Source organism: Cotesia glomerata, linkage group LG7 (assembly GCF_020080835.1).
Source record: "Cotesia glomerata isolate CgM1 linkage group LG7, MPM_Cglom_v2.3, whole genome shotgun sequence".
Classification (NCBI taxonomy): Eukaryota; Metazoa; Arthropoda; class Insecta; order Hymenoptera; family Braconidae; genus Cotesia; species Cotesia glomerata.
Window position 1 is genome coordinate 19,728,158 of NC_058164.1, and position 18,920 is coordinate 19,747,077.

General features: G+C 28.4%; 1 protein-coding gene and 1 long non-coding RNA gene across 2 annotated transcripts; one reads left to right on the plus strand and one right to left on the minus strand.

Moving 5' to 3' along the window:
- Positions 1 to 1,472: 1,472 nt before the first annotated feature.
- Positions 1,473 to 2,652, minus strand: LOC123269254. The gene is made up of 4 exons (XR_006510361.1): positions 2,354 to 2,652; positions 1,931 to 2,227; positions 1,646 to 1,854; positions 1,473 to 1,573 (listed from the first exon to the last, which is right to left on the minus strand). It is a non-coding gene; the product is annotated as an uncharacterized LOC123269254 (long non-coding RNA).
- A 6,024-nt stretch (positions 2,653 to 8,676) lies between these two features.
- On the plus strand, positions 8,677 to 15,729 carry LOC123269168 (acetylcholine receptor subunit beta-like 1). Its single transcript, XM_044734746.1, has 5 exons — positions 8,677 to 8,771; positions 8,875 to 9,011; positions 12,871 to 13,025; positions 14,165 to 15,206; positions 15,385 to 15,729. Exons 1-5 carry the CDS (start codon positions 8,705 to 8,707, stop codon positions 15,547 to 15,549), a joined length of 1,566 nt encoding a protein of 521 aa, XP_044590681.1. The 5' UTR covers positions 8,677 to 8,704; the 3' UTR covers positions 15,550 to 15,729.
- Positions 15,730 to 18,920: the final 3,191 nt, after the last annotated feature.

Below are 18,920 nucleotides of genomic sequence, written 5' to 3' on the forward strand. Positions count from 1 at the left end.
AAATCAGTGTTTGTGTGAATAAGCTTAACGGTGAAATAATAAAAATCACAGATTGGTGCAGAACTAATCATCTAAAAATGAATCCTTCGAAGACGAAAGCAATTATTTGTGGAAGTAGAGCAAAAATTAGTAGTGATGAGTGCAGACTAGCCGACACAATCTTTGTGGAGGGGTGAGCTATTCCTTATAGTAGCACTGTAAAATACCTTGGGGTGACTATAGATAGTATAATATAAAAAAGATTATATTTAACAAATATCAAAACTGTATAGATCTTATCCGTTGAACATACGTTCTATAATTGCTTCACGAAATGCAAAACCATCAGCAGGCTGCAAATTCGGTAGAGGGGCAGGTATTTCTTCGTTGGGTTCCTCATGGTGGTCATCTTGTAAATCATCGTCGGGTAATTTATCATTGAATATCAACGACAAATTATGTAACACAGCACAAGCTACAACAATTGTAGTTGAACAAATAACCCGAGTAAAAACAGAATTCCGCCGCACCACCGCCGCAACACCGCTTTTTAAGCGCCGCACCACCGCCGCAACACCGCTGCACGGCTTTTTAAGCGCCGCACCACCGCTGCACTACAGCTGTGACAATTTTGGTTATTTTACAAGTGCCGTATCACCGCCGCACCACCGCCGTGACAAGTAAAGAATTTATCTATTCGCCGCACTACCGCCGCACCAGCGCCGTGACAAGTAAATAAATTTCTATTCGCCGCACCACAGCTGTGACGCGCCCGGGTAAAAATAAAATTATTAATTTTTACGAAAAAATAATAAATTTCGTTCGACCGCCGCACCACCGCTGCACCACCGCCGCACCATACCACTGTTTGATGGTATATACATTGAAATAATATATTCGTTGATCATTCAAATAGCTTAACTAAATTTTTTAAGTTAAGTATGACTTGCAGTGCAGTTGGCAATGTTCGAGACTTCCATGCAGACGATCCAGGTTCGAATCCCATCACAGATCAATTTTTAAAATTCTTTCAGAGTATTTCAATAGGCGTACCGCTTCTGTGCAACCCAAGGACGAAATTAAAAATCTACATCAACAATACGACTAAAAAAATCAATAATTTCGCGGTGCTTTGGCCTGATTTAAAAAAAATTTTTTTTTTTAATATTAGGCATTCGATTAAAAGGAGGTTGATCAATAGGTCTTACATAAAGATTTCTAGTCGCATTATTTATTAATTAATTATTGCGTGATAAATTAATTATGATACCATTTTTTGTGAAATTGTAGGTATGATTTAGCATTGGTGCGGCGGTGGTGCAGCGGTAGTGCGGCGATGCTAGGGGGAGTAAATTTTTAGCGTGCGGCGTAATAGTCCGCCAAACGGCGGTCGTGCGGCGGTATGGTGCGGCGGTGGTGCAGCGGTGGTGCGGCGGTCGAACGAAATTTATTATTTTTCCGTAAAAAATAATAATTTCATTTTTACTCGGGAAGTTTATTCGTTAATCCTCTTAATAAACAAGGAAATCTTCGCTTCCAAACACCGTAAGTCCTTTCAACTATTATTCGAGTTCTGTTCTGGATATTATTATAGCTGTTTCAGGCAAAATTTGGTGCATTAATAAAAATTCTCTGATAAAAATAAATATTATTTATCGCTGCTTACGTTATTTGTTCATCTGTAACTGGATTGGCAATGGGCGTCATTAGAAAAGGTAGGCATGGATATCCAGCAACACCGACAAGTATCCCAGTTAATTCACGTTCAGAATATCTCATGAAAATTCGAGAATTTTGAAAAATTCGACTATCATGAGCGCTACCAGGCTATTCTGGAACAATATCTAAAAATTCCATCCGTGGGCCAACAATCGTCTACGAAATAATAAAAATTATCATATTATAAGTTGTTCAGTCTGTAATGACTAGTGAAAATAAAAGAAATACTTACTTGTACATTCAGAGAAACATAGCCCTTTCAATTTCTGTAGATTTCATTAATATTTTGAAACCTTGTATGAACTAATCGGATATGAGTGCAATCAATTGCTCCATCAACCCCGGGTATTCCAATTGCTCCATTACCAAATCCCAAACGTTCAAAAAGTCTCTGGTTTTCTAATTTTGCTGCTTGAGTTCGAGGCATTTTAATGTAATCACGAATTTTGCTTGCAAGTAAAACGCTCACCCGAAAAACTATTCTGGAAACTGTTGGTTGTGATACTGTCATGGTATCACCTAAAATGAGCTGTGAGAATAGTTTTATCAAAATATATATCTGTTTGAAAAATAAAAACGCTCTTTTCAGCGTTCTCTAAGTTAGCAAATAACATGTAAATAAGAAATAAATATACTCAACTTAATTTATAATTACCTGAAAACTTGCAGTTGCATAAAATCGCAAACATATTAATAATTGAAAAATTGGTGGAATTGGTAATCCTTGTTTATTGACTTTAGTTAAATTTTGTTCTATAAGAGGTAATATTCCAAATTTAACACTATCCTTGTCAAATCTTTATCTTTGCTTGAATTCGATGTCTGAATAAAAATCAAACGGATCTTGCACATCTCGAATATAACGTTTTGGAATACGTATGATTAAATCATCGTCGTCCAAATCAAAATTGATATCATTATTATCGTCGATGTCAATATTGTATAACCCCAAAAAATTTATTATTTGAACTACTTTTTTCACTGTAAATACATTTAAGATTATCTCAAGTCAACTGAAATGATGACTTAAAAAAAAACTCTCTTATTTGGATGAAAAGTAAGGTATTTTATAAGACCGTCTTATTTGAATATGAATACATCAGAAATATCTAATGCTCAAGCTTGTCTCAAGTTAAGATTATGAATATTTATCCCAGCCACATGTCTTAGCTAAGATCAAATTTTGAAGTATATCTTAATGCACTGGCAGAAAGCTTTAAAAAGACTTACCATCTAACAGACAATAAAGGTGACCCTTACACAGATATGCTGAAATTAATTAACTATACGAAAAAGTTAAGAATGAACCAATCGACCCGGACAGTATTGATTTAATTTCCTTTATTGAAATAATTAACGCGATTAAAAAGACTAAATCAACAAAGGCTCCAGGCCATGACGGTATACAGAACATTTTACTAAAAAATCTACCACGTAAAGCTATAGTACAATTGACTTATATATTTAATTAATGCTTTTAGACTTCCATAATACTTCCCTCAAGAATGGAAGCTAGCTGTCGTGCTGGCCTTCCCAAAGCCAGGAAAGACAAACTGTTCCCGCAAAATTACAGACCGATAAGCCTTTTACTTACACTCAGCAAAATCTTTGAAATTATAATACTGAATAGAATCAAAAAATTTGATAAATCTAATAATAAATTAGTTGACGAACAATTTGGCTTTCGAGAGCACCGGAGCACAGTCCAGCAGCTTGCCCGTATCACAAACCATATATCAGTTAACTTTAATATGAAAGTATCGATGGCATTGTTGCTATTGGACATCGAAAAAGCATTTGATACGATGTGACATAAAGGCCTAATAGCTAAACTTTTTCTACTAAAAGTCCCACTATATTTAATCAAACTCTTTCTATGCTATCTTAATAAACGATCATTCAAAATTAATATTAATAAATCATACTCAACAATACATTACATAGTCGCGGGAGTTCTCCAAGGGTCAATCCTGGACCCGACTCTGTTTCTCTATTTTATTAACGACTTACCTATACTTCACGAAACACTAACAGCCTTACTTGCAGACGACACAGGTATCTTGGGTGCTTCCCGTAATAAAAGATTAGCAATTCTTTTATGACAACTTAAACCATATTTAGCTTTACATTAGAAAGAGTGATGTATAAATTTTATTAATTTACTATCGAAAGTTGAAAAATTCAATAAAATAATTAAAAAGTTTATGTTAATATTTTAATTATTAAACTTTGCTGATGTAAGCTTTGTTTTAGTTCATTTAATAACGATAACAGAAATAAATAGGAAGTCAAAGAGATGTTCTAATTTCCTGATATCTTCAAACTTTGTATTGTACTCATTAAATTCCATTATCGCACTTTTCGATCGGAAAATTTATTATTTTTTTTTATTGTACATTTTATAGTGTTTGTAGTGTTTGTAATAACTTCGTATTATACAATAAGCTTAAAAAATTTTTTTCTGAGCTTAATTATAAATTTAAATTAATTTTTTGAATTTTTTAAATTAATTTTATTTTAACTCTCAGCTCAGTAAAATTTTTTCTACCGTTTCCCGAGTCGAAATTTAGAGCCTATATAGAACCCTTTAGTCCGATTTAGATCCGACTGAGAGCCCTGTAGTCCCATAGCTCCGATTTGAACCCTCAAGTCCGTCAATATTAGCCTCTTCATAAATTTTTATTAACTACAATTAAATTATTCATGATATAAAAAATTAAAAATTTCTTGACTGGAGAACAAAATTCTTGGCTCAAGAAAATTTTCGGGTGCCTGAAGGAAGGCCGAAGTTGTATTGGCCGAGGTAAAAATTATTCTTGAAATTCTATTTTTGGTGGAAGTCATTTTTTCTTAATTCAAATTATCATAAATACTTGTTACAATAAATTTTTGTATTTGATCAAGATTTTTAGATACTTTAGGAAAGCAGCGCCACTTATTTCAGCTGAAAGATACCCATTTTATATTATTTTAGCGTGCAATTATACATATTGAATGAAAAAAAATGATTCAATATTATTTGATCTTCCCATTTGACATGTTAATCAATAAAAATGTTAATGAAAATTTACTTCTATCGAGATATTTAATTTTTTGGAGTAAGAGTCTCGGCCGTTCCTTTGGTGAACCAGACTTGAACTAAGACTCATCATGGCTCATCTAGCTCTGTCTATTTAATGGTGTGCTAGGCTTGGGTCAAGACTGGATAACTTAGCCTTGGCCATTCAATGGAAAATTTAAAGTTAATTAATCATTAAGTAAGAGAAGGGGGAGGGGGTAAAATGGACCTATTAAGACAAAAATGTTGAAATTCTTAATGTTTTTCTCTGGTTTTACGTTTTTTTTAGTCCTTTGCCAAGTATTTGACATTAATTTGTTCTGTTTATTGAAAATAAAAAGTTGAAAATGTGGGGCAAAATGGGCCACCTTCAGAAAATGTTTATGATATGAGTTTTTCAACTTGTCTTACTTTTTTTGGCCTTTTACTGAGTTTATAGTATTAATTTTGTTGTGTCTATCGAAATTAAAAAATTGAGAAAAGTGAGATATGGCAAAAAAATTACAAAAAAAATTTTTTTCAAATGCGGTTCTTTTGGAATAACTTTTAAACTTGGAAAAACTAATCAGCTCTTAACATCAAAAAACCATGTTGATCGCAGCCAGCCCGCTCAAAATCAGTTGATTCGTTAGTTAGTTATCGTTGTCGAAAGAAAACCAAAAAAAGTATTTTTTCGGAATTAATTCGAAATTCCTAGTTCGATCAATTCAAACTGAAAGATTCTTTGTGAGGCTTCAAAAACTGCGTCGAATGCCGCCAACCGTGTAGAAATCGGTTCATTCATTCAAAAGTTATTACAGTTTAAAAATTCAAAAAATAGTGTTTTATTAAACTTCTATCAGATTTTTGAGCTCGAAGAATTCAAAATGACACGAAAATTATATTTATTAAAAATTGATTTTTCCATCAATAATTAAAAAATTAAATTTATTAACTGAAAAAATTTTTCTTCTTGATCTGAAGAGAAAAATTCTTAAACTAAGAAATTTATATTGGTTTAAGTGAATTTTATTTGATTCAAAAATTTTTCGTCTTGATACAATACAATGAATTTCTTTAAAGTTGTAAAAATTTATTGTTTAACGAATATTTGTTAGCAAATGCTAAAATAAAAAATTTATTATTCAACCAAAACAATTACATATCGTCAAAAGTGATATGGTCTTTGAAAAAATTATAGTATATTACACACCTAGGGAAGTAAAGTAAGAAATGTCTCAGATCACATGTAATTGTTGGCCGAGGCGAAGCCGAGGTCAACAAACATGTGATCTGAGGCTTTCTTATTTACTTCCCGAGGAGTGTATACTATTTTTTTGTCCGACGAAGGCGGAAAGCGGCAACTTTGTTTAGCGCAGCGGGACGAAAGTTGCTACTTTCCGCCCGGAGGGCAAAAAAATAATTTACAGTTAAATTTTTAATATTGATAATTTTAAATATTTAAATTTATAATAAAATATTGAAAATCCATAGAATAATGATGTACAAAGTCTAGAGTAATATAAGGACTTGACTTTTGCATTTTTTTTAATTAATAACCATGTGTAAAAAATAGTTAATTTTCATCAAAACACAATATTAACTAACATAAATTATATAAATAATAAACCGTCAGCCACACTTCATCATTATATAGATTTAGCTTATGAGAATAATGAGATGTATAGTATTTCATTGGTCGTATAGTGTAGGGGTTAGGTATCGGTCTAGCAAGCGCGCGGGTCGGGTTTGAATCTCGGATAGGACGGATGCGATTTTCACTTTATTTCTATGATTAGCGAAAGTTAGGTTTAAATAAGAGTCAAATAGTCTGAAATTGCATTAGCTCTACATCTTAAATCAAATAAAAAAAAATGACGCTTAAAAAATTAATTTTTTTATTATTTCTTATCAAATAGCATGAGGCAGACTTGAAAATTGACTAGGACACGGTCCTGGTAACCAGGCATGGGCCAGTCGTGGCAACTAAGGGAATTAAAATTAATTAATAAAAAAATAACAATAAAAGAGGACTCAAGGATTCAAAATCAGATCTAATTTTTATTTTCATCAGGTCCGATTTTGAACCCTAAAGCGCCGAAAACGAAAATTTGTAGCGCTTGTGGGACCAAAACCGGATCTACTTAAACATGGAAATAGGCTCTAGTTTGAGCCCCTAAGTCCGAAATAGATCCGACTTTAGAAGGTTCTAAATGGGCTCTAAATTTCGACTCGGGTTCTGATCCAAAGTCCAAAAGTGTCGTCCTCGTCACTCTTTTTCTATTGATTTGACAAAAAAAAATGCTTTCTATTCCTGACATATCTCGTGACTAATGCCTAAAGGGCGTATCGCTAATTATACGCCCTTCAAATATTCATAAAACTTTTATCATTATGTATTTTTTTATAAAATTGAATTTGTCACTGACAATGAAGAATTTATCTAAAAACGTAATTCTATAAATCAATTATTCAATTGTTTTAAATAACTTGTGTTTTCATAGTAGCTGTACCAAATCCTGGATGAACCTTGATAAAATTTAAGTTTCTGTACTATTGAGTATTTTTCCAAGAACAACGATAATTGAAATGACGACATGCTTTTACATTTAAAATGTTTCACATTTGAAGTTTATATTTCCATAAATGTATATTATTAATTACAATGACAATGACAAAAGTATAAACACTAAAATCAACTTTAAAAAACATAAAATAGTATTAATTACTGAAGACTATCATTTTTACATAAAGATTATTGACAAATTGTTAAATCTTCTAACAAAATTATATATCTTTGCAGTATTGTTTTTGATTGCCGAAACTTTAAAATGTTTCATGTCGAAATTAATTTTAATTTTATTAAATGAATCGCTAAAAAAATGATAATGCTTCGTCGTATTTTTCTAAATTAATTCAAATCTAACCCATTTGTACTCAAGTATTCGAAATTTTTTGGCTTGTACAATTCTTCGACTGAGTGTATATATGAATCCCATTTAAACAAGTCAATTTCTTTGAGTAAAGATATTAGTCCATTTTAATTATTAATTGAAGAATTCTATTAGTTTCTTTTAAATTTCACCTTATCTCCATACAACATTCAAATAATAGAATATCTACTCAGCGCCATATGGTCCTTTTGCTAGCTTAGATACTTTTTTACCCATGTATGTTCTCTTACTGACTAGGCTATCAATATAATTAATATTCGCATAGAAAAGAAACTAAGAACAATTTCGCAATCAAACTTGTATTTTAGAAAACTATTATTGAATTTAGATAGTTCTTTAGTCAGGAAGTTCTGTTAAAAAAAAATAAGATATTATACCTCTCGTGTTTACTTTCAGAACATAATATGGCGCGAAAATTAAAAAATAGAATAGATAATTAATAATACTTCCAAAAAATTTTTTTAAAAGTGTAACCAACATGAAATTGACACGCTTCATAAAATGATTTAGAAAAAGATTTCTAAAACTTTAATTTAATGAATTTTTTCAAAAAAATGTAACTTTGAATAGCTTTTATATTAATTTTATAAAAATTTAAACATATATATATATATATGGAGAATTTGGAAAGTTTAAAAATTTTGTTCATGTTCATTTACTCGCAAATATATGTTGCAATGTGTAATGACAACATTCTATACCAAACAGTCTTCAAATGTCTGATTCACTTTTTAGAATCGTATTTTTAAGATAAATCAAATATATGAAAAATAGTGTTACATATATCTTAGAAATACTTTTAGAATCAACGTAATTTGAAAAAAAAAAAAAAAAAAAAAAAAGTGATATCAATCATTTACATAATTAAAAAAAAAGTTATTAATAGAAGTTTTCACAAGATGGTAAGACAGAAACTTGACGTTTTCTCTGAACTGAGATTCGAGCATCGCAACTGGCTATCGACGTCCTGACATCACAAATCGCGAGGATACGCCAGTTGGGGTGTGACTCCCCTATGCTCAAGATGTGTTACTCATCAAAAATATTCATACTGTTCATATTTCTTAAAATTTTTTATGTAGGTGAGTGAAAAAAAAATTTCCGTAAAAAATACAAATTGTTTTAATTTATGAAATCGTTCTTGAATAATTGTGTCAGTATAATAATGTGTAAAATTTATTTTAGTTTTATGCTCAGAAGATGAAGAACGATTAGTGCGTGATTTGTTTAGAGGATATAACAAGCTCATTCGACCAGTCCAAAATATGACGGAAAAAGTTCATGTTGAATTCGGTCTTGCGTTCGTACAACTTATTAATGTGGTAAAGTAAAATTTATTTTATTATATTGTTCCATGGAAAATTTTATAGTTTATCTTTTTTTATTAATTTTTTGCATCCTGTGATTTCGTCCAATCCAACAAATTATTTTATTATTTAAACCACGACCATTTCTAAACTAATCAACTAATTTTGCTTATATTTCAACTTTCCCGAGATAAATTTTCAAAAAATAAAACGACCAAATTTGATTGACATTCATTGGGAATTACAGATGTTATCATAATTACAAGCATCATTATATCCTACAAGCTATGTCAAAATTTTTAGAAAATTGCAACACAAGAATAATAACAATATTTAAGTTTATAAAAAGTCTATTTACAAAAACTATCAAGAAATACTCAGCATGAAGATTTGATTATTATAGTGGAGTGAAGGTGTAAATCGACAGTACTTTGGTAAAACCTCGTATCTTCTATATATTTTAAATGAGAGATACGAGGTTTTACCAAAGTACCGTCGAAATGTTTCTTGTGTTCAGACACTAATGTTTGCCCTCATTCCACATTGTTATAGTTTATCTTAATTATTGGTTTCAATAGCGTAATGTAATGTACCATCTGCAGCTTCAATAGCTGTTTAGTCACTCGAAATAATACGATTTAAGATATGTTCTCGTGTATTAAGCTTTCTGTAGAATTAATTTTATCAAAGGAACATTATCCTGGATAAAATAAAAAAATTATGTTCTCAGATATCAAATTTTCACTTTACTTATGAGTGGATATTATATATTACTGCAATTAAAAATTTAAGAATCACTTTAAAAGCGTTATTGTTTAATATTTCTCTTATTTTGAATATCTTGAACAATAATATATCTTCTTTAAATATATCACTGCGAATTTTAGTTGATTAAAAATATGTCAATTAAATAGTATAAAAAAAAAAATGAAACGTAGTTGAAAATGTTTCATAAAATAATAACAACGTTCAATTTTCATTTCCCATAAATTGTTAATGGTTATTGTAATTATTATCTGATTGTTTTTTTTTTAATCTAATTCCTTATTTTAATGTTAAGCAATTTTCTTTTATTGATTAAAAGGCTATTGAATTTCTCAAAGTAACTTAACTTAGTGCCTAATCGTTATTTCGAATTACTATGCAGTGCAAAGAGAACTCCCAAGCGGCACAAATTTTTTTTTGTTAATGTTTTGTTGAATTTAAGTTGACGATTATTAATTTTTTAACTTATTGTTGATTAAAATCTACCAAAAAGTCAACATTTTTTTTTGTGACGATTGGGCTACTATTTTCCGTAAACAACAATTAATAGTAAAATTAAAGAATCTAAAATAACTTTTCTAATATTTCTAAGATTACATTAATAAGTGATATTTTTTTTTTTTTTATTTTTCATAGATCGGGCCATATGTATATATATATATATATATATATATATATATATATATATATATGACTAGTCATCTATTTTATTTATTTATTATTACCAGGATACAAAAATTAGTATATACATACAAAATATGCACCTATAGAGGTGTTATAAAAAACACCTGTACATAGACCTGGAGAAACAAAAACTTATCAATAAAAAGACTTAATATTAATATATAAAGTATCATTTAAAAATGAAGAAAGAAAAACAAGAGAGCATATTATGATAACAAAGATGTAATCATGAAATTAGATATCAATTGATGCTATTCACTGAAATACTTTTTTTTTTATTAAGCTTAATTTTTATATTTAATGACTTTAAAGTCTGAAGTAGTTTATTAAAATACTTAATTGCTATATATTTAGAATTTTTGCGCGAAATATTTTTATTAATCTTTGGTAATTGTAAGGATTTAGCTCTAGTTTTACCCTTATAATCATTATATTTTTCTTTACAGTAAGAATAATGATAACATAGAGACTCTGCAATAAACTTATTTTTAATTCCCATTATCGGAGTTTTATCATCTTTATCATGTAAAAATAATTATAATTATATCATATAATTATTTTAATAACATTTGGTAAATTTAAAAATTAATCGTAATAGTTTTATTTATTATTATTTTATAATAAGCAATAATTAACCAACATTAAAATAATTTTTTTATCGTTTATTTTTATTAAACAAACATTAATAAGCCTAATTATACTATGAATTTTTAAAATAATTTTGGTTAAGACGTTATTTCTTATTCTTATTATCATACAATTACGGCCGATGTAAAGATTTTTTATTAAGAACATATGTAAGCAGCTTTAATTAATTTTATTTCGTCATAATTTGCAGAGTTATGAAAGTGCGAGATAAAGTTTAAACTTGTTTAAAACTTCTTTATGCAATGTCTGTCTTTCGTTACTGTTAATCATTAAAATTTTAATCGCGAATTTACACAAAAATTTCTGAATATAACAATAAAAATTTCAGTTCTAAAAAAAGTAGAAAATGAAATTAAAGCTCATATTTGAGATCATACGAAAAATATTTAACGATATAACGATAAATTTAACTATTTAAAAATGATTTTAAAAATTTGATATTTTTAATCAACTTTCTCACAAAAAACTTATTTCATTAAAATTTATTTCAAAAAAATTTTAAGAAACTCAAAAAACAATTTCATATCACCGATTAATGACGATTAATGGAAATTTTTAACTTATAACATGTGTGCACCGTTTCAAAATAATCTTCTGAAAATAGGCGTTAACTTACGTATTTAAAAGTATACTCGAAAAAAAATTTTTTTAATAATCTAAGAAGATCTAATATGACCATTTTGAAAATTCGCTGAAATCTAATGAATTGAGCTCAAATTACGTTAATCTAATTTGATTTATTCAGATAAATTTCAATTCTAATTGAAAGATAGATCCACTTAGATCTTAATTCATCTACTAAGATTTATTTACATTTCATTCAAAATTACTCAGACCAAATTGATTTTGTGTAACTTAACTTTAATCTTAATCGATTTAATTTCTTATCTCAGTACATGTGAAATATATTCCGAGTATAGTTGGTTTGAAAGATACTACTAGTATCTCTTGAATCAATTCAACAATTTGATTCAGAAGTGGGAAAATTTTTTAAAACTCTCGTTGTGAAACCAAATATAATTTTAAGGATTTTATAAATTTTAGTAGTTAAGTTCCCCGTCCAAAAAATAGAAAAGTTACAGTTTTAATATAAAACTTTCTGAATTTTTGTAAAACATACATTTTAAAACTGTAAAAATTACGCTCTTAAATGAAATTTTTATAAAATACAAGTCTAAATGTCACTTTTTACACTTATACCAGGAATTGTGAAAATTCTATTTTGAACCTTTAATTTTTCCAGTTTTTGTCGCGAGGGATCTAATTATTATAATTTGCCCTATAAACTGTAATTATTCAAGTGTTTTTTTTTTATTTTTTTTTTTTTTTTTTCGTAAAATAATAATAATCTCTTTGTTTGATATCGATGTTACTGATAATATTTGATACTATTAAAATTTATTACTAATTAAAATATTTTGATATATGCAATCATAACAGAATAGTACGCATTCGATTGCGCCGGTTGATTACAAAATCAATATCCACGACTGTTTTGTAGATTCTATCCAAAATATGAAAGGAAAATGTCCTAGTATTTTAGTTTATTAATATTTATGCGGTTTAACCCAATACAATTAGTTTTATGTTACTTTACCTCCTGAAACTTTGACAAATAGCATGTATAACTGAATAATTCATTATCTTTCATCGGAAACAATAGTTTGTTGTCGTGTCGCAGCTTCTCGTTACAGTCTGCATTGTTTATAAAACGAAAGTTTTAGATGTATAATTAATTCAATTTTTAAGTAACCACTATTATCATTGTCAATTTTAGAACGAAAAAAGTCAAATAATGAAATCGAATGTATGGTTGAGATTAACATGGAATGATTATCAACTCCAATGGGATGAGGCTGATTATGGAGGCATTAATGTACTAAGACTACCTCCTGATAAAGTTTGGAAACCCGATATCGTACTATTCAACAAGTGAGAGTCAATTGTTCAATTATTGACAACAACATAACTGGAACAATAACTTTATAAAACTAAATAATCGTAAAATATTGCATCAATCTATTTCAAAAATTTTTTCGAATAATCACAAATTTGTTTTTTCTTGAAGTTCATTAAAAATAGAACAATTGAAAAAAAAAAATTCTTTTTTAAATGTCAGTTTTTAATAAAAATTGAGAAATTTACATTAAAAATCTTTTTTAATTGTTTGTTTTTACACGTAAACTATAGAAAAACAAACTAGAAATGGTCAGAGATACTTGATTATTGATTTTCGGTTGGCATAAAATTTTTCTTAGCATTATTAGCTTTAAAATTAATTAAAAAATTAATGTGAGTTTAAATATTTTAATGATTAGTATCATATATGCACTGTAAAAATGATAGAATAATGTGAAAATATATTTTCGAAAATATATATTTTTCGATGTTTTATTACATAAAAAATGTTGGACCCTAACTTTCAAATAATTAACAAAATTATTTTAGAAGTGAAACTTCTTTTTTGACGAAAGTAAAATTTTCGAGTAATATGAAAAATTTAATTAAACGATTACGATAGTAACAGTTATTATAGTAAAGCGCTATCTTTAATAGGGGAAAAAATTGTAGGAACAATTACAATAATAACATTATAATTCAGGACCAGACTTTCAATAAGGTCACTTTGAAAATTTCACATTTTTAAATTTACGATATTGTTATACATAAGATATGTTGCACTGTGAAAATTCGGATATTTACTACTTTTATAAGCATTTTTACAATGCAATGTCTTCTCAATTTAATTTCTCCTACAATTTTTTTTCCGTGTATATTTTGACTGATAAAAAAAATGTTCATAATTTTTCTCTATCTACAAATTACAAACAAGAAGTTTCCCTTCTATCGCCCGTGGCCTACATACGGGCAAACTTTTTTCATCAAGTGAATAATTAATAATATGATTCAAATTATTTTCTTTAGATAGTAATGCAAATTAGAAATTACATACTACATACGTTCAACTGATTATTAAATTCGGTTATTCTGTTGTCAAACATCTAATTATGATATCTAAATATAAATTTAAAAAATCAATAGAATTCTAATAATTATTCAAATTTTTTTAGCGCTGATGGTAACTATGAAGTTCGTTACAAAAGTAACGTATTAATTTATCCAACTGGAGAAGTGCTATGGGTACCACCAGCTATTTATCAAAGTTCTTGTACGATTGACGTAACATACTTCCCATTTGATCAACAAACATGTGTTATGAAGTTCGGCTCTTGGACATTTAACGGAGATCAAGTTTCATTAGCACTTTACAATAACAAAAATTTTGTTGATTTATCGGATTATTGGAAAAGTGGTACATGGGATATTATAAATGTACCAGCGTATTTAAATGTTTACAAAGGAGATTTTCCAACAGAGACTGATATTACATTTTACATAATAATCCGTCGAAAAACATTGTTTTATACAGTTAATTTAATTTTACCAACAGTATTAATTTCATTTCTTTGTGTATTAGTATTTTATTTACCAGCTGAAGCTGGTGAAAAAGTTACTTTAGGTATTAGTATTTTACTGTCACTAGTTGTATTTCTCCTGTTAGTAAGCAAAATTTTACCACCAACTTCTCTTGTACTGCCACTAATTGCCAAATATTTATTGTTTACATTTATTATGAATACCGTTAGTATTCTTGTTACAGTAGTTATTATAAATTGGAACTTTCGAGGTCCTAGAACCCACAGAATGCCATCAGTAATACGTAAGGTTTTTTTGAAATATTTACCAACATTATTGTTAATGCGACGACCAAAAAAAACACGATTAAGATGGATGATGGAGAGCCCAAATGTAACACTGCCAGCATCTATTTACACTGGAAGTCCAACAGAATACTTTCCGGGACCAATACCTAAATCTAAGGTAGAAATGATGGAATTGTCTGATCTCCATCATCCAAATTGCAAAATAAATCATAAGCCACATTATACAACGAGTACTTCAGGCATGACTGAAGGTGCTAACGAAGCTTCCGGAGATCGAAGAGGTTCTGAAAGTTCTAATTCGGTTCTACTTAGTCCAGAGGTAGCTAAAGCCACTGAAGCTGTTGATTTCATTGCTGAACATTTAAGAAATGAGGATCTATACATACAAGTTAGTAACTTTACTTTTTTTTTCAATTGAGAAAGATTTTCAGCATATGTTGGAGATCGAAACATACCTAGCTGGTTATTGAGTTCGAATAGCAAGCGCGCTTACTACTCAACCCCGAAAACCGGCTAATTAATGAATTTATCTTGAAAGTTATAATTGTTATTCCAATTTTTTACAGACACGAGAGGACTGGAAATATGTTGCAATGGTGATTGATCGCCTTCAGCTCTACCTATTCTTCATCGTAACAACAGTCGGAACAGTCGGCATTTTAATGGATGCTCCTCATATTTTTGAATACGTTGATCAAGATCGAATCATCGAAATGTATCACGGAAAGTAGTGATACAATACTATTTATATATTAACATTTAGTTAACTGTTTCATACGAATATTTTTTATCGCCATAAATAATTAATACGTTTTTCAAGTAATTTTTAATTAATAATAACGAAAATAGTGTATCTAAGAATTTTATAAAACTAAAAAATCTTATACAAATAATAATCGAATAACCAATTATTACATAATGATACTTATAATTTTTTTTTTATTCTTCTTTAATTATAATATAGGAAGAAATAATTGATAATCTCATTACACTCAAAGGAATTTGTAAATATTGTTACTTATTATTTATTTATAAATATTTCAAATCGGAAGCAATTTTCATTTAATTACTGTAATTAATTAATATTAAACAATATAAAGTAAGTCTTTCGTGTATTAATATCTCAAAATGTAAAAACTTATAGTACAAATTTTACGACTGTAATTTTGCTATTTACTACCTCATTTTTAAATAAGTAGTGTAAATAATTTAATTGATTTATCAATGCTGATTTTTTTATTTCTGTTAATTTATTTTTGAGTAATATCAAAAAATCTTATTTCGTATGTATATTTACTCAATTGAAATTGTGATAATTTTGTTAATATATATATTTTATGCGAAATAGTTTTTATATATGTGTTAACATGTAATTAATTTTTCACAGCTTGACGAATGTTGTTTTTTATTGAATATTTTGCAATGAATAGGATAGAATATAAGTATTTGTTATTGTTTTTATTAGTTAAGCAAATTGTTGATACTTAGTATTTACCTCATCTATTATAATAATAGTAATAATTATAATAATTAAATTTGCATGCGAAATGATAATGATACTTATTCTTAATTGTAAAATTAGAGTGCTCATAAAATGTATCATACCTAATTGCGCTGATAAACTTGAGCGAAAAAAAATTAATTCATGATCTATTAATATCGATAAGTAATTATCTGCATCAGTGGCATAATTTTTGTAAATTTGCGAAAATAATTATTATACAATTGCTGATATCATGTAAACATGTTTTATAACTTTAATTACAATTATACGTATACGTATTATATTCGCAGCTTAATTTTAATATACATTATAGACCTTAAATTATATTATTATAATAAATACATACTTATCGTCGGTCCTATAGCAAACAAATTATCGTTAAATTTATTCTAATATTTTTTTTTTCAATTATCATCTCAATAAATTAATGTCTTCGACAACTGACATTCTAAACTTCATTAAAATATAATGAAATTATTTTATAATATTGTATTAGTAAAAGTTATCAGAATAATAAACATAATAGTTTCTCCTCTTGCAATTAATTGTGTTTGTTACAATCATTTAAATCGTGTTGACTTGTTCTAGTTATGCTATAAGTTATCAATATTTTTCATCAAAAAAAAATAAATAAATAAATAATTAACCGTTCCCGAATAATACTTAGTTTTAATTGATCATTTTTATTTTCTTTTCTATTTATTGTCTAATATTAATAAGATCAAGTGTGCATTATATATGATGTTTATTATGTACTGCATATTGAAATGCCTGATGAAGGTCAAATATATGACCGAAACGTCGCAATTAATTGATAATTAGTATTTTGATTAACACCCTATGTCCACTTTCCTACGAACTTAGTTAATATTTAATTTAATAATTTTCCAAGTGGGAAGTTGAAAATATTTTTTTCAAGTGAAAAAATAAAAAATAAAAACGAAAAAATGCCACTCTGAAAATTTCACAGAATTTGAAGAAAAGGTCAAAATTTCATCTAAAAAAAAAAAAAAATATCAATCATTGAGAAATTTTCGGTGTGTTTTTATTAATCGAAAAAAAAATCACTGAAAATGGATTTGCATATAATTTTATTTTATATAATACATCTCAAAACAAAAATTTTGAAGAAAAAAAAAAGTTCCGATACTTAAGTCAATTCTTAACGAATTTATAAATATTTGAAAATAAAAGAGGCTTTTTTTCTAAAAATACGTAATTTATTTTATTTGGATAAAAAAATTTGAAAAAATTCTGAGAAACGCCTTTAGTAAGGTACTAGACGTTTCCCGCCCGCTTCGCTGGGCGAATTGTAACAGGAAATAAATTAAATTTTAATATTCATTGTAACTTTTAATATGCAATCATTATAACATTTCCGTGGCTTTCTTACAAAAATTAATAATAATTGACACGAAGAAAAAAATTTAAAATAAGCATTGAAATTTTCAGCTAAAGTCTATGCAGGTCTCATAAGTGAAGTTGAAATCTGCCGAGCTTAAAGTGCGACGAATTTTCTGTTATCCATGTAATTTCCTATTTCTCTTGAAATTCTTTCAAATTTTATATCTGTAGGAACTGTATTTGAAGAATATGAATTTTTTGATAATTAACGGCCCGCACTCCTATGTGGGGAAATTTCGTAAGATCCTATTCGAGATGATTTCTACATTATGAATAAAAGATTCCTACAAAATTTCGAATCTGTAGAGGTTACGACTTGGAAATGGAAATTCAACATTCTTACACCTTCCCCCGCAATCCTTATTGGCGGTGGGTTTATAGCTAAATTTGGAGAGTAAAGGAGCCATGACTTAAAAATTAAAAATTTTCATTGTTAATACCCATCCCCGCAACCCCCTTCGGGGTGAGCTATCGTAAAATTCATTCATAGACTATTTCTACATCTTTTACAGAAGATTTCTACCAAATTTGGGTTCTATAGGAGTTACAGCTTGAAAATTAGAAAATTTTCATTGTTAATACCCACCCCCGCAACCCCCTGTGAGGGTGAGATATCGTAAAATTCGTGTATAGATTATTTCTACATCTCTTACAGAAGATTCCTATCAAATTTGGAGTCGATAGGAGCTATAGTTTAAAAACGGGAATTTTTCATTGTTAACGCCCCCGCAATCCTCTTTGGGGTGGAATATCGTAAAATTCGTTCATAAATTATTTTTATATCACTTATAGAAAATTCTTACAAAATTTGGAGTCTATAGGAGCTACAGCTTGAAAATTAGAAAATTTTCATTGTTGATACCCACCCCCGCAACCCCCTGTGAGAGTGAGATATCGTAAAATTCGTTCATAGATTATTTCTACATCTCTTACAGAAGATTCCTATCAAGTTTGGACTCGATAGAAGCTATAGTTTAAAAACGGGAATTTTTCATTGTTAACGCCCCCGTAAACCTCTTTGGGGGAGGAATTTCTTAAAATCCGTTCTTAGCTGACCTCTACATGGCAAAGGTAATATTCCTACCAAATTTCAAGTTTCTAGATCCAGTGGTTCCCGAGATATCTTAATGACTGATGCGTCACTATATACATAGAACAGCTCTTGCATGTATATAGATTTTGAATTTTTTGCAA

Excerpts from the sequence above, each read along its gene's own strand:
- LOC123269168 (XM_044734746.1), top strand. The coding sequence starts at position 8,705 with ATGCTCAAGATGTGTTACTCATCAAAAATATTCATACTGTTCATATTT. Across the intron at positions 9,012-12,870 it reads TCGTACAACTTATTAATGTG|AACGAAAAAAGTCAAATAAT; the intron begins GTAAAGTAAAAT and ends TGTCAATTTTAG. Across the intron at positions 15,207-15,384 it reads ATGAGGATCTATACATACAA|ACACGAGAGGACTGGAAATA; the intron begins GTTAGTAACTTT and ends AATTTTTTACAG.